This window comes from Cervus elaphus, chromosome 5, assembly GCF_910594005.1.
Source record: "Cervus elaphus chromosome 5, mCerEla1.1, whole genome shotgun sequence".
Classification (NCBI taxonomy): Eukaryota; Metazoa; Chordata; class Mammalia; order Artiodactyla; family Cervidae; genus Cervus; species Cervus elaphus.
In genome coordinates, this window is record NC_057819.1 from 20550152 (window position 1) to 20566126 (window position 15975).

At 43.4% G+C, this 15975-nt stretch overlaps 1 protein-coding gene across 2 annotated transcripts in view; it reads left to right on the forward strand.

The window, feature by feature from the left end:
* Positions 1–4161: 4161 nt before the first annotated feature.
* The window catches only part of ATP6V0A2 (ATPase H+ transporting V0 subunit a2), a 40445-nt gene continuing 28631 nt past the window's right edge, over positions 4162–15975 (forward strand). The window contains exons 1-5 of one of the 2 annotated variants that reach the window (XM_043902034.1): positions 4162–4530; positions 9284–9362; positions 12140–12237; positions 13648–13785; positions 14874–14962. In XM_043902034.1, coding sequence (XP_043757969.1) covers positions 4414–4530; positions 9284–9362; positions 12140–12237; positions 13648–13785; positions 14874–14962 — 521 coding nt within the window. In that variant the 5' untranslated portion in view covers positions 4162–4413. The remainder of the gene's footprint in view (positions 4531–9283; positions 9363–12139; positions 12238–13647; positions 13786–14873; positions 14963–15975) is intronic. The other variant, XM_043902035.1, reaches the window with a different exon arrangement.

The following is a 15975-nucleotide window of genomic DNA, read 5'->3' on the forward strand; positions in this document are numbered from 1 at the left end:
CTGGGTCGGGAAGATCTCCTGGAGTAGGAAGTGGCAAACCACTCCATTATTCTTGCCTGGAAAGTTTCATGGATAGAGGAGCCTGGTGGGCTACAGTTTGCAATCCACTGGGCTGCAAACAGTTAGACATGACTGAGCATGCATGCACATTCTGTGTTTTTGCATCCTGAGGTTGCTTTCCTCAGGGCTTACTGTAGGGAGTGGCCGTAGTCTTGATGACTGCTACATCGCAGGTGTTCTATGCCTTCCTGAATTCCCTAGCTCACCATCTCACATTGGAGGGCTGCAATTGCTGATGACTGTGATATCTTTCTCCAGGAGATCTTTGATATGGCAGGAAATATTCCATTTTTGAAGTCTTAAAAAGTGTGTGTAATAACGAAAATCCAAAAAAATGGATGAGGCAAAATGTAGGGGTTAGGGGAAAGGACCTAACGTAGGAGGTAAGTAAAACAAAACCAGGAGTGAACACAAGCCCATGAAAAAATCTGCCAACAACCTTGCATTTAGTAAAGGTAGGTCCCTAATATAGTCTTCAGTTTGCCAAAAGTCCAAAATTTTACTAGCTATAGGAATCATGGGAACCATTGATTAAAAAATAATCTGGCTTTCAAAGAAGTACAGTTTTTCCTAGTTGAGCCTTGAGAGAAATTCCTCCCGGGGCCTCTTACAAAGGGACAGACAGCAACGATGCAGCATGGGGAGGGGGGCAGAGCGGCCGTCTCCAGCCACAGCCATGTGGCCGCGTTGCCACCTCCAGTGAGGTTTCTTGGTGGGCTAGATAAATTTTGTCATGTTTCAGATGGACTTTGTGCACCGTGGGTAAATGGAATTTTCTAAAGCAATTCTCTTCTCTCTCTGAGTTCTGAGCATCTCTTGACATCCTGGTGCTATGTACAATGTGTTGTTGCATCTTTTTTTTTTTGTCCACACCATGTGGCTTGTGGGGTTCTGTTTCCGCAACCAGGGATCAAACCCATGCACTACGAACTACTGTTTTGTAATATAATGAGAAATGGAATATTTTGTGCCATATCAGTAAACAAAGGATGTCACAGTGATCAGTGATTGCAGCTACCATGACTGGGGAGCCCCAAGGGAACTCAGGAAGGAAAGAATACCTGCCACCTAGAAACCCTCAGATTGTAGCCACTCCCTACGGTGGAGCCCTGAGGAATCTCAGAATATGATGTGAAATAGAGTGTTTCCTGCCATATCAGTAAATAAAGATATCACAGTTAATAGTGATTGCAGCCCTAACAGGTGTGAGCTGTTGAGCCCTAAGGGAATTCAGGAAGAAGGAGAATACCTGCTATCTAACAGCCGAAACTGTAGCCGCTCCCTGTGGTGAGGACCAAGGAAAGGAAGCTAAGGATGTGAAAACAGGATACTGGCCCCAGATAGGTGAGATGTATATGAAAGGAATGGTTTCATTGAGCCCAGACTCTTGCATCTTGCCATACACAGAAAATCACTAAATTTCTTAACTTCAGATATCTGTTTTTTCTTAATTAACAATAATCTTTTGATGTTCAGACTACCTTCCCCTTGTTGCAAACTTCTATATAACCTGACTCCTCCCCCTGCTCCCCAGAACTGTTCTCTCAGGGTCACTTGAGATGCTGTCTCCTGGGCTTGAAGTCCTAAAAATTCCCACCAAATAAAACATAACTCTCCACTTTTAGGTTGTGAATACTTTTTTTAAAGTCCACAACATCATGGAAACACTGAATTTCTCCCCACTCTGCTGCACTCTTTCTTTTTTTTTTTTTTTGCACTCTTTCTTAGATGTGGATCTCTGTGGGTTGAGGTGATTACACCTGCTAGGAACTGAAAATTGTCTTTTATTAAAGCAAAGGAAATACCCAACTGATTGGTTCTTTGCAGTGAGTGATTCAGAGTCTTTCCCTGGCAGTTAGCATAACTAGCTCTGTGAAGTTAACGTAAAATTTCCAAATGACAGGGAATTTAGCCTGATTTTGTGGGCTTTGTTAGGGTGATTTTGCACTTGAGAAAGGGAAAACTCACTTTGACAGTAGAAGGGGATTAGGGTCAGAGCAAACCCAGGTCTCCTGCAGTGTAGGCAGATTGTTTACGATTTGAGCTACAGGGAAGACCTTACTATATAGTTTATATGTTCATATATGCATTTGGGGAGTATTGAACGACTACTGCCCTGAACCCTGGAGATACCAAGGCAGTATCCCTTGTCTGGTAGACTTGTTGACTGAAACAAAACAAAAAATCTTCAACACAACTCTGAAAGTTGAGAGTTATATTTTGTTTGGGGATCTTACTGAGGGCTATAGCTCAGGAGCACAGCCTCTCAGATTGCTGTGAAACTGAAAAAGGTAAGGGAGAAGCCAGGATGTACAAGAGTTTTTGTCGAAGGAAAAAAACCATGTAGTTGAACATCAAAAGATTACTGTAATCACAAAGAACAGCCATCACAAGTTAATGATTTTTAGTGCTTCTGTTGACAAGTCCAAGCTTGCTCTGCTTGCCTCATGACAGGCCAATGAATTGGAGACAGGCGTTGAAGCAAGGAATATGACTTTTTGGAAAGCTGGCTGATGGAGAAGATGGCAGACTAATGTCTCAAAATAACCACCTTGTCCAGGTCTGGATGCCAGGTTCTTTTATAGTAGACCAGAGAGAGAGGCCATGAGGAACTAAAGTCAAAAGGCAGAATAGAGAAGGAAAAGCAATGAGGAAGTCAAGTAAAAAGGGCCATCAAGCTTGCAGTACATGTTGGGGAACAGCCAGCCTCAGGAAGGGATGTGTTAATCTCTTTTTTTCTCACAGCCATTCACAGGTGTGCAGGGTCAGAGTCTCTCTTTGAGCTGAACAAAGGCACTTTAGTTTAACAGGCAGAGGGGTAGCGTCCTCTGAGGCAGGCCATTTTGTAGGATTATAATAACAGCAATGAAAAGCAAGTCAAAGAAACAGTTGAAACATGAAGTCAGAATTGGTTCTCCTCTGCAACACTTTTCCATGCTTGGGAAGGTAGAAGAGTCTGGGCTCACGGAAATTATTCCTTAGATATGCATCTTATCTATTTAGGACCGGTAACTTGTTTTTCTCCTTTCTGAATCCCCTCAGGATGAACCCTTGGGGGTGGCTGCAGTGGCTAATGGCTTGATGGCTGTGACATCCTTTGCTTACTGAAATGGCAGGCGATTTTTATTTTTTTGTCCAGGAAGTTTTACATTCTACTGGGGGAAAACTGGAAATAAACATAGACAAGATAATGTCAGACAGTGGTAGGTGCTATGGAGAAAATAAAACAGGACTGCCTAGGGTGGGGTGGTAGGGACACTTCTGCTAGTGGTCAGGATCAGCTTCTTAGAAGCAGTGACATTTGAGCTGAGACTTGCAGGAGCTAATCTTGAGAAGGTCCTGGAGAAGGGTGTTCTAGGCAGAGAGAAGGGAAGAGTCAGCAAGTTCAAGCGCACCAACCTGGAAAAAGAAAGAAGGCAGGTGGGTGGGGTGGAGACCAGTTCTTGGGGAAGGCAGAGGTTAGACCCAGTGGTGTGTCTGCTGGCCCTGGTAAGAAGTTTCAACTTTATTCGAAATGCAGTGGGAGAAGTCAGAAGATTTAAAGTAAGCTCACATCCGGTTTTCGTGTTTGTCAGAGATCTCTGTAGCTGCTGTGGGCAGGATCCTAGCAAGAGCAGTCTGGCACCAGACCCTGTTTTGTCCGCACAGGGGCCAGGACCCCAAAGAAAAACACCACACGGGGTGTAATTCCGTTGATAAGAAATGTCCTAATAGGCAGATCTATGGAGAAAAGGTTGTCTAGTGGTTGTCGGGAGCTAGGGGATAAGAAGGGGACTGACTGGAACTGAGCAGGAGAAATCTTTATGGGGTTGATGGAAACGTTCTCAAATTGATCCCGACGCTGAACTCTGAAACTTTACTAAAAATCACAAAATTGTACTACCCTAGTCGGGTGAACTTTCTGGCACGTAAAATCAACAAAACTCCTCCTATAAAGCTGTGAACACCAGAGAAAAGGGCAGCTTTTGGTCAGGTTGGGGCTGAGTTCCTGAATCCCCCGCATTGACGCGGGGTTAGCGCCAGTTGGCCCCGCAGCCGCCATCGGCCGCAACTCCTGGCGCCATTGGTCGGTCGGCGGGGGTCGTGCGCGCGCGCGCGTGTGGGGGCGGAACCGGAACCGGCTGTAGCCTAGGGGGCGGGGCCTCGAGGGTGGCGTTGGCGGCGGCCGGAGCGGCGGCCGTGGTGGCTGGACTGGGGACAGCTGGTATAGCCCGGAGCTCCATGGTTCGGAGCCGCGGCCAGGCCGCAGGAGAAGCTCGATTCCCGGGTCACCCCGGCTGACCGTGTGGGCCCGCGCAGCCCAGAGCCGCCGGCGCCCGTCGGGTCCCGCGGGGGGGCGCGGGCCGGTCCGCCATGGGGTCCCTGTTCCGGAGCGAGACCATGTGCCTGGCGCAGCTCTTCCTGCAGTCCGGCACGGCCTACGAGTGCCTCAGCATCCTGGGCGAGAAGGGCCTGGTCGAGTTCCGAGACGTGAGTGTCGCCCGGGAGATGCGGGCTGTCGCTCCCTGCCAAACTCCCTCATTGCACCTTTAGCTCGGGCCTCCTTCTCCGCGGGCTCATGGGCAGGGGCGCCCATTTCCCAGAAGGGGAAGCTGAGGTCCACTTTCCGGCCAGAGCTTCCGCAGAGCGGGGCCCGAGCCCAGGGTCGCCGGATTTCTGGTCCGCGGCCGCCCTGACTGGGTTAGTTAGGAACGTTTGTCTTCATCAGCTCGGGTCGTACCGTCCGATGCTTCGGAGCCAGGCACTGGGCTGCTTAAGCGGGAGAACAAATCTGTTAAGGCCTCTTGAAGCCCTTCTGGAACTTATGGGGACGGGGAGGAGGGGAGGAATATTAAGTAATGATACGTAAACGGGAATACGTTTGCTGTACCGACAATAAAAGGGGATGGTGAGATGGTGCCTCCGGTAGGGGCGGACAGGGAAGCCTCTCTGAGGAGGTGTCTTTGGGCCGAGCCAGCCCTGGGAAGTTCTGGGGGACACGGACCCAGGTGGAGGGAACAGGAAGAGCCAGGAGCCTGGATTAGGAATGAACTTGGTGTAAGCTCCCGGGCGGCGGGATTTTTTGTCGTTCACTGTTACCTGGCGATGTATTGATACATACCACTACCTCGTACGGAATAGGAGTAGAGTCAGAATTTGTTGAAAGGGAGCTGTCCCCCCAACAAGTAGTAATAAACACTTGTTTTATATATCTGTTTATTTGTTTATTGTTTGGCTCCACCATGGACTGTCAACCCCTGGGGGTAAGAGTCTTGTTCATTCCTGATTCCTAAGTACAGCCCCTGACTTTGTGGGCATTAATAGGCATTTGTGGAATGAATGAACAAGCTTGTATCAAGTGCTTGCTGAGTTTGGTGCTGGAGACTCAGGGGCAAGCAGGATGGACAAAGTCCCTGTGTTTTTGTTGCTAGCAATCTGGGAGGAGTTAACAACACACTCTGATTATAAGCTGTAATAAGTGCCATGCAGGAAAAAACAGTGTGAAAAGGAGATTATGAGGCGGGACCTGGCCGTTTGAGCTCAAAGTCACTTGAGTGAACATTTTATTTCTTGGGGCCCACCTTTCATCGCCTGTGGTTTCCCTTCATCTTTCTGAGGGCGCTTTAGTTTCAAGAGGGAACTCTGCTACCCAATATTTGATATCAGCGATTCTGGGGTTGGTCCCCCAAGGCAATTGCAAGGTCAGGGAGAAACTCCTGAATGACAGGTGAGGCTGCAGAGAGGGCCGGACTTGTCCTGGTTCTTGGAGCCACTTGGGCTTCAGCACATGAAGCCCACTCTCCTGGCACGGGCTGCGCTGAACTGTGAATAAGGAGCCCCCGAGAGATTCAGGAAAGACTTGTTTGAGAAGCAGGCTCCCTTCTTTATCATAGATGTTTTCCATCCTGTTAGTCCTCAGGCCAGGAGACTTCAGTCAAGCTGAAGTCTTAGAGGTTTGAACAAATGCTCTAATTACTGTGAAGATTCAAGTTTTGTTGATTGCCATTGCATTAGGTAGTAGAGGACGCTTGAGATTCTTCTAAACTGAAAATCAGGGAAAGAAAAAGAAAGTGCTGTTCATTTTTTTCACAAGTGCAATAAAGTGGAAATGCTCACATTGTGTGATGCTCGGTGTTCAGAGCTCAGGGGTGTATGTGTGTCTGTCTTCGGGATGGCTGTCAAGCAGCTAGAGCAGAGAGCTCCATCATACCTGACTCTTTCTGTTCCCTTCTGGAGTTTCTTACTGACTTTGTGTTCACTGGGTGGGGTCACTGACGCCAGTCTTTTCTGGCTTGTGCAGGTGGGAGCATTTCCCTCTTTTCTTTTAGCGATCCTTCTAAGGGCGGAGAGGCAGGACCAGAGTTTCTGCAATGATAGCCAAAGAGAAGACCTGGAAAAGAAAGGTGATTCAACTCACCAGTAGGACTCAGCGAAGGGCAAGGCTGTCCCACTTTTCTAAGGGTCTGGAGTCTGAGGACAGTTTTTACCTTTTGTCCGTTAGGATCACAGGTGTGGATACTGGTGAAAACAGCACCAGGCAGCCTCTGCTGGGTTTTCTAGATTAATTATTAGTCTTAAAATGAATCTGTGTTAAAATGTACTTCATAGCATTAGCTTGGGATTAAGGTGCTGTTGCCACCTAAAAAGAAAATAGAAGCTAAACTTCACACAAGAAACCACACAATAGAAAAAAACCAGTTAACATGCTGTGTAAGCAGGCGATGGCGGATGTCATATCCAGTCACGTGTGCGTTGTTGCCGCAGAAGTTTGCCTCTTCATGAAGATCCTACTATTTGTGGAACCCTGGTGTCTGATTTGAGTTCACTAGTGTTTGATATTGAAGAAAAAGACATCAAAACTGAGAAGCCGTGTCATTCATAGACAGCTTTTGATGGGTGGCTTCCTCTGCTCATTCTTAGTTCTAACCAGACAGAGGGTATCTGAATCACTAGAAACTTGAAAGTGGTTACTAGTTTGGATTAGTGCGACTTCCAGAAATGAGTGCAAATGTGACAAACAGAAGTGAGATTAGAATTTTTGTCTTTCTTCTGGTTAGTTCTTTATAGAAGTTTGGAAAACTGAACAAGAACTGAGGCTTTACGGGAGATATTCTCAGGTTGTTCAAGCAGCTTCATGCCACGCTGTTTCTAATTCTCCGTTTTGAGAGTGCCCCATGCCAGATGGGCTTCCATTGTGGCTCAGCTGGTGAAGAATCTGCCTGCAATGTGGGAGACCTGGGTTCGATCTCTGGATTTGAAAGATCCCCTGGATAAGGGAAAGGCTACCCACTCCAGTATTCTGGCCTGGAGAATTCCATGGACTGTATAGTCCATGGGGTGGCAAAGAGTCATACACGACTGAGCAACTTTCACTTTCCAACCCATATGACGCTGTGTGGAATAAACTTAAAATTCTTGCCCCATGTGCCTTTCAACGTAAATAATTACTGTAATTTAAAAAGTTGTGATGGTAATATATGTCCACTGTGGGAAATTTGGAAAACCTAAGATAATAACTTCCATGATCCCATTAGCTAGAAATAAACACTTTACCATTTTGGTTAACATTGGCCAAACATTGTTTTTCTAATAATATTTTTTAATGTACATGCACAGATATTTTTATATAGTTGGAACCACATTAATAATGTGTGCATGTGTGTGTGCTCAGTTGTGTCTGACTCTTTGTCACCCCATGAACTGTAGCCTGACAGGCTCCTCTGTCCATGGGATCCCAAGGAAGAATACTGGAGTGGGTTGCCATTTTCTCCTCCAAGGGATCCTCCCGACCCAGGTATCAGACCTGCGTCTCCTGTGTCGGCAAGTGGATTCTTCACTGCTGTATCACTTGGGAAGCCCCACACTGATAATATGTTTAATCTTCTTCTCCCCACACACAAGTTGTGATTAATTTCCTCATTTTATTAAATATTCTTTTATGATATTTTTTGTTGTTTTAAGCTTTGTTTGCCAAGATATTAAGTAGAGGGAAGAGTATATGGAAACAGTGAATTCCTATATACCCATAATATAAACCCATGGCGGGAATTCCCTAGTGGTCCGGTGGTTAGAACTTGGTGCTTTTACTGCCAGGACCCCAGAAAGCCATATGGTGCAAAAAAGAAAAAAAAAGAAAACTCCCATCAGACGAGATCATTTTGAAGCAAATCCCAGGTGTATTATTCCATTCATAAATATTTCAATAAGTACCTCTAAAATATAAGGACACTAAAAAGATACCATTATCATACCTAAAGTTTTTAATAACAATTTCTTAATATAATCAAATACCTAGTCATTTAAAACATCATTTTTAATAAATGTATAGTAGTCAATTATATTACTGACCCATAATTTTTATACAACTTTATTGATGTGTATCATAAAGTTCACCTGCTGCAAGTGTACAATTTGTTGGTTTTTAGAAAATTTTCTGAGTACTGTGTCCATTGCCACAAGCCAGTTTTAGAACATGACATCATCCCAGTAAGGTCCCTTATGCTCATTTACAGGTCATCCCCCTCCTCACTCTAAGACCCAGGCAATCACTCATCTACTTTCTGCCTCTAGGTTTTCCCTTCCTGGACATTTCGTAGAAATGGAGTTGCACAATATGTGGTCCTTTGTGTCGTCTTTCATTTGCATCTTGTTTCTGGGTATCTCCTCCCTGATATTGATGTATTGTTTTTTTCCCCCTCTTTTTACTGCTAGTATTCCACAGTGTGGATTTAGACTATGACTTCCTTAGCCAATTTTCCATGGTCAATAGTTTTTTCTCTATCCTTGAAGTTAATCCTCTTCTGCATACATTTTTGTCTGTATCCATAGTTTTTTCTTTTAAGTTGAATTTCTTCATGGGATCGTTCTGGACTAGAGGATATTTTTCAGGCTTTTTTTAAATCTGTTTTAATTTTTTTGGCTGAGCTGAGTCTTTCCTGTGGTGCCTGCACTCTCTAGTTGTGGCGAGTGGGCTTACGGTTCCCCCACCAGGGATCGAACCTGTGTCCCTTGCATTGGAAGGTAGATTCTTAACCACTGGTTCACCAGGGAAGTCCCCAGACTTTTTTGGATAACAGTTGCCAAATTGCTTTCCAGAAAAGATGTGTCCGTTTATACTCCCACTCAGTAGTATACAAGGATATGCTTTCCCCTTAAACCCTTGGCAGTCGTACTTTATTTATAAAATGGAAGTTGTTTTTAAATTTTAGAAAATTCAGAGCAAAATTTTCATCCTTCTTCTCAGCTCAACCAGAATGTAAGTTCTTTCCAAAGAAAATTTGTTGGTGAGGTGAAGCGATGTGAAGAACTGGAGCGAATATTGGGTAAGTTTTTTTAAACAACTTAAATTATTATTTTATATAATTGAATATATAAGCAAACCTTGTTCACTTTAGAAAAATTAGAAAATCTAGACAAGTAGAAAAGAAAAAAGAAGTCATCGTATTCTTACCATTTATGTAATCACTGTTATGTAGATTTATATTTTCGTTCCACACTTTTTACTGTTCATCTGTAAAAGTAAGGATTTACATATTTAATGATCAGGTTATTTTGTTATTAGCTTTGTTTCTCATTGATGGTACTTTAACATCTTTTAATGTCAGTAAACAGATTGACTCATTGTTTTTAGTGGCAGCATAGTATTTTATGGTATTAATATACCACGAGTTATTTAGCCAATCCCTTGTAGTTTGTTATAATTTAGAAACAACATGTACATGTTAATACTTAAATTAGAGCACAAGGGAGGTAGGAAGTGGTAGATAGCTTGGTTAATAATTTCCTTTTTCTCAGGGATTATTTCCTCTGCATACATCAGTGTTCTCTGACTGTTAACCGTTAAAACTCAGCAGCTCAAGGCTACTTCCTTTATCTGTAAAACTTTTAACATCTTAGCCTAAAATAAAATGTTATTGTTGTCCAGTTGCTCAGTCATGTCCGACTCTTTGTGACTCCATGGACTGCAGCACTCCAGCCTTCCTTGTCCTTCACCATCTCCTGGAGCTTGCTCAAACTCATGTCCATTGAGTTGGTGATTCTATTCAACCGTCTCATCCTCTGTTGTCCCCTTCTCCTCCTGCCTTCAGTCAGGGTCTTTTCTAATGAATCTGCTCTTCACCTCAGGTAGCCAAAGTATTGGAGCTTCATCTTCAGCATCAATACTTCCAATGAATATTCAAGACTGATTTCCTTTAGGATTGCCTGGTTGGATCTCCTTGCAGTTCAAGGGACTCTCAAGAGTCTTCTCCAACACCACAGTTCAAAAGCATCAGTTGTTTGGCACTCAGCCTTCTTTATGGTCCAGTTCTCACATCCATACATGACTACTGGAAAAACCACAGCTTTGACTATAGGGACCTTTGTTGACAAAGTAATGAATCTGCTTTTTAACATGCTCTCTGGGTTTGTCATAGCTTTTCTTTCAAGGAGCACGCATCTTTTAAAATAAAATAGTCTTTATCAGTTCAAACCTTGAAGTTCTGCTTGAAATACACAGAGGGGAACAATTCCAAAGTCACTGTCAGAAAAACCTGAGGATGAGAGAGTTGAGGAGGGGAGATAAGATGACTTTTGGAGTGATTTCTAATAGTTAATTGTTGTGGATTTTATATTTTTTAACTGGGATTTTTAAGATCAGAAGAAACCTTTGGGTCATCAGCAGCCTAGTCCTCTGCATATTGTTTGAGGTCCCAGTCATTTGTGTGGATCGTGAAAGACAGGGCAATATCACACTTCCTTCTTTGCCACGTGTATGAGTCATTGGACAGGTTGTATATTTGGAATGAGTTTTCAAAGACAGGGCAGGATTGACAGGACATTAGACATGCCCAGGGCTTCCTGTAGCTTAAACTGTTTCATAAAGAGTCCAGACTTAAAAAGAAAATGAACCATCAAGTAAATTTAGGTATGTGCTGTGCTATTCTGTGCTTAGTCGTGTCCTACTGTTTTCAACCCCATGGACTGTAGCCCGCCAGGCTCTTCTGTCCATGGGGATTTTCCAGGCAAGAATATTAGAGTGGGTTGCCATGCCCTCCTCCAGGGGATCTTCCCAACCCAGGGATCAAACCCAGGTCTCCCACATTGCAGGCGGATTTTTTACCGTCTGAGCCACCAGGGAAGCCCAAGAATACTGGAGTGGGTAGCCTATCCCTTCTCCAGGAGATCTTCTCCACCCAAGAATCGAACCGGGGTCTCCTGCATTGCAGGCAGATTCTTTACCAGCTGAGCTATTGGGGAAGCCCAAATTTAGGTAAAATAGGTTAAAAAAATTCACATCCATTTCCAAAAAGCTCTTAAACCCATTGCTTCCTTTGCTCTTATTGATAAGACATTCTTCTCTTCCTGCCTGTTTTCCTTCCTTCTCTTCCTCCCTCCCTCCCTCCTTTCCTCCCTTTCCTTCCTTCCTTCCTAGTAAAATAACTAGTAAGAATTCTCCAAAACATTGTATCTGGTAACGATTTTTTACCAGGTATTATGACTTTTATCCTATGGAAAAAGATGCTTCAAGGAATTGAAAATGTAAACTAAAGAATTTAAGTTATTTTTGGCTGTCTGAGTATTAGTTTCATGAATCTAGTGTAAGTCGTCCTAAGTCAAACCATCACAGCTAACTGGTGACTTAGGAGAGCCGGGCTGTTTGCCCTGAGGTTTCTCTTTTTGCTGAGAAAGGTTGTTGTGTTTTTCCTGATGAATGTATATTTCCTCCTAATGGCATCTGCAGCGAGTTCACACTGACATCTCTGGTGGCTTATTCCTGCACTTCCAAGTGTGTTCTTAACTTTCTGCTTCATCTACAGGTGGCAGAGGCAAGTGTGACTCCAAAGTTCTTTAACTAGAGTTTTAATAATGAAGGACAGGAAATTTCAGAAAATATGTATATGGGTTACTGTCACTCTATGCTGATCTCTCTATGCAGAATTATTTTACAGATGTTCAGAAGCAAGGTGACAAAAGTCATCTATCAGTCAGTTGGGACAATCCAGACTTTTGTGCCTTTAGACAGTTTTTACATGACCTGGGGAAAGTGGGGACGTGAAATGTTCTCTCTGAAATATCCTGGAGTAAGATTTTCAGTCTAATTTGTTTAACTTTTCCACAGCATACTTGGTGCAGGAAATCAATAGAGCTGATATTCCCCTCCCTGAGGGGGAGACCAGTCCTCCGGCACCACCTCTGAAACAAGTGCTGGAAATGCAGGTAACTTGGTTCTGAAGGAGGGTTTTAGGTCACTAACCTCAGATCGGGCTTATTCACTTACTTTATATTGTCTAGGGCTTTTCTGCCTTTCTTCTCAAGACTGTGGAATGAAAGTCAAAGAACCATATGATGGTTAACTCTCAGTAACAGATTATCTGTGATACATTTTAACTAGAATTCATTTTTTTTCTTCCTTAGTATAAGACAGATGGTATTGAACAGAGATTGACAAGAATTAGATCATGAGATCTGGTCATGTAACCTCTGGGCTTCTGCAGGCCTTAGCATGCTGCTGCTACTGCAGGTCATCGAGGCTTCAGGCCTGTGCCCTACACATCTCCCCCGATGCACCCTGACCCTTTCCCCTCGAGTTATCAGAAGCTAGTGTGAAAGTGGTCCCCCGTGGTTAGCCAGCAGGATGCCTTCTCTTGGAGTTCAGTGTCGGGGATACACTGTGAGAGCATGGGGTCATTCATTCATTAGCATCCCCCTCCACCCCCATGAATTATCTGTTGAGATTTTGGTCTCCTCATCTGAGTGTTTATTACACTCGGAAATAGACTGGAGCTTTTACAAAGCCCTTCTAAAACAATTAGTACCATATAACTAGGACCATTCCATTGCTGACTGCTGTGTTTGTTTTACTGGGAGGAAGTCATTTAGCAGTTGTATATGAACGGACTCCGGAGACAACTATACAGTCCAATGAGAGCAGTCAGCTGGTTTGGCCTGTTTGGTGTGTTGGTTATGATGTAATTACAAATACGGTGATTGCTAGCTGTTGATCATTTCAATAAAGCAGAGCACAAGTAATAAATGTAGTGTGTCAGGGGATTTGTTTGAATGCAAGTTTTCATTGAGTCAGTGGGTTTTAGATTTCTGCTTCCACTGTTTTAATCCTTAAAGTATCGGTAAGGATGCTTGGTACACACTAATTGTTAAATATTTGTCCTCAAGTATTTTTATGCCTAATTAATTGAATAAGTGCAACTGCATAGAAACTCAGGCTAGAGATTAGGAATAGGTATGTTTGGGAAAGAGTGTTTTTCTGTGTTACAAATAAAAGGAAATGTAGTCTTAAAAGAGGAAGACTGAAAAAAAAAAGAAAAAAAAAAAAAGAGGAAGACTGGTGTATGGTAATGCGTAAGCAGGTGAAGGGAAACCAGAAGAAATGATAAGACCTGAGATTAGCGTGCAGAGTCATCATGGCACCCAAGTGCTTGCCATCACGGGTACCTGAGTTAACATGAAACAGTAAATGATGAACTTTGAAAAGCCGTGCCTGTTTTCATATCCCTATCAAATTCTCATATACATTCTGGCTTTTTAAAACCTCTCCTGGTTCTGCGGTGCTGTGAAAAGAGTATTAGAGCCAGACTTGGAAGTATCCCAACTGTCGTTTCGTTTCAGGAGCAGTTGCAGAAGCTGGAGGTTGAGCTGAGAGAGGTCACTAAGAACAAGGAGAAGCTGAGGAAGAACCTGCTGGAGCTGATTGAGTACACCCACATGCTGCGAGTGACCAAGACCTTCGTCAAGCGCAATGTGGAGGTACTGGTGATGCTTGGGAGGAGGTGCCTTTCTTTCTCTTTCTTTTGGTCGCGTGGCATGCGAGATTTTAGTTCCCTGACTAGGGATTGAACCCAGTCCCCCTGCATTGGGAGAGTGGAGTCTTAACTACTGGACCACTGAGGAAGTCCCAGGAGTGCGTTTCTTTTATAAAAATCTCATTCCCATAAGGTTTTTGGGGTTTGTTATCAACTCCTATAGAGATACTGCTTTTTAAAAGAGATACATCTTTAAAAAATGAAAGAGATACATTTTGATCTTCACTTTATTTTTCAGCTGGATTCCCATGTTGGTTTTAACCATTTGCTGTTGTTTACTTTGCTAAGTCGTGTCCGACTCCTTGTGACCCCGTGAACTGTAGCCAGCCAGGCTCCTCTGTCCATGGGATTTTCCAGACAAGAATACTGGAGTGAATTACCATTTCCTCCTCCAGGGGATCTTCCTGGTCCAAGGATCGAACCAGAGTCTCCTGCTTAGCAGGTGTATTCTTTACCACTGAGCCACTTGGGAAGCCCTGGCTTTAACCATAACTACTTCCTATTTGTAAAATGCTTTAGTTTGCAGTTGAAAAAAATACTTTCTATAATCACGAGAAAAAACTGAACAGTGGAAATCAAACTCCAAAATTTCAGTTTTATTCTTTCCTTCTTCTCAAATTGCTAAAAGTAATGGAAGTTAAAAAAAAGAAAACGTACATAGGAATAAAGAACAGCCTATGCAGCAGTACTGTACTCAGCTGAGCATCAGAGAGGGGCAAAGTATATTCCTTCTGAACTTCGTTTCACTTCCTATGGCAGGTGTGACCTCTGATACAGTTACTCTGTGTTAGGTTAAGGCGATGACATACGTTATAACCAGACTTCTATTATATGTAGATGTCATCAAGTAGTTTACAAAAAAGGAATGGGGACGTTATCCTCTTTCTTTGTCAGAGCCGACTCACATGTCTGAGTTAGCTTGGCACCCAGATCTGAGTAGTTCTGTTGCCCTGCAGACTTGTTTGGAAACAGGACTTGGGAATTAAAGTGTCACTTTCGGTGAGACACGGTTGGTTTCATGTCTCCTTGTAGTTCGAACCCACTTACGAGGAATTCCCTCCCTTGGAGAATGAGTCTTTGTTGGACTACAGCTGTATGCAGAGGCTGGGAGCGAAACTGGGGTAGGTGACAACTGGCCTGATGAGCTTCACACTGTCCTTCTTGTCAGTGGGAGAAGAGAGTAGATGAGCAGCCACCATCTGCAAGCCTGTGTGGAATGAAAGAAAGTGAATATTTATAATAAGAAAACACTGTACTCTAGTGTTTGTTGAGTTGAATCACTCAGCTGTATTGACTTTTTAAGTAGATATGATGGGAATTGCTTCTTTTGATATCATGAACTGGAAAGAAGGAACATTCATGCCGTTTATCATTACTCCATAAGCTTCAGATAGTTCGTCACTGAAGCATCAAGCCCTGTTTTATTTGGTGGGGACATAGGGGCTAAACTGAATTGGGTAATTTATTAATCATATTTTAAGGGTCTCTCTCTACTATTTATTCTCTTTGTTTACTTGAACTAATGGTAACGTGTTTCCTCATGTGATTTATAATCTCTCTTTACTATGAACTTCAGTTCCTTTGCTCCTTATCTGTAGGAATTCAGTGATGTTTAGCGTCAGGCTGTATTCCTTCAGAAAGAACTTATTTTTAACATATGTCAGGTACTTGGGAGCACTCCACCTATTTGGAATCATTTTACATTAATTTCTCTGCTTGAGTTTATTAATTTTTTTTTCTGTTTGTTTACTCACTTTGCATGTAATATGAATTTCATCCACAAACCTGAGTGCTTTCTAACCTGTGGTTGGAAATCATCAGGGAATATTCTCCCCCTTCTCCCCAAAATTGAGTGGAAATAAATAAGTTTGCATAGGTTCCTTTGCAAGATGGATTTTTTTCTAGTCCACCTATTCACTTAAGGTGTAGTCCTTTGTTGAGGGGGGGGAGAGTCCCAACTTTGAGGTGATTGTGGGGCTTTAGTTCCAACTCCTCACCTGATACAGACTCAGGGCTCCTCTACCGTGCTGGCCTTGAAACTCAAGGCCTTGAGATATGGTTATGTATAGATACCGGCTGCATGTAATACATCAGGGCATAACTGTGAGATCCTGTTTTATTTTTGGATTCCAAG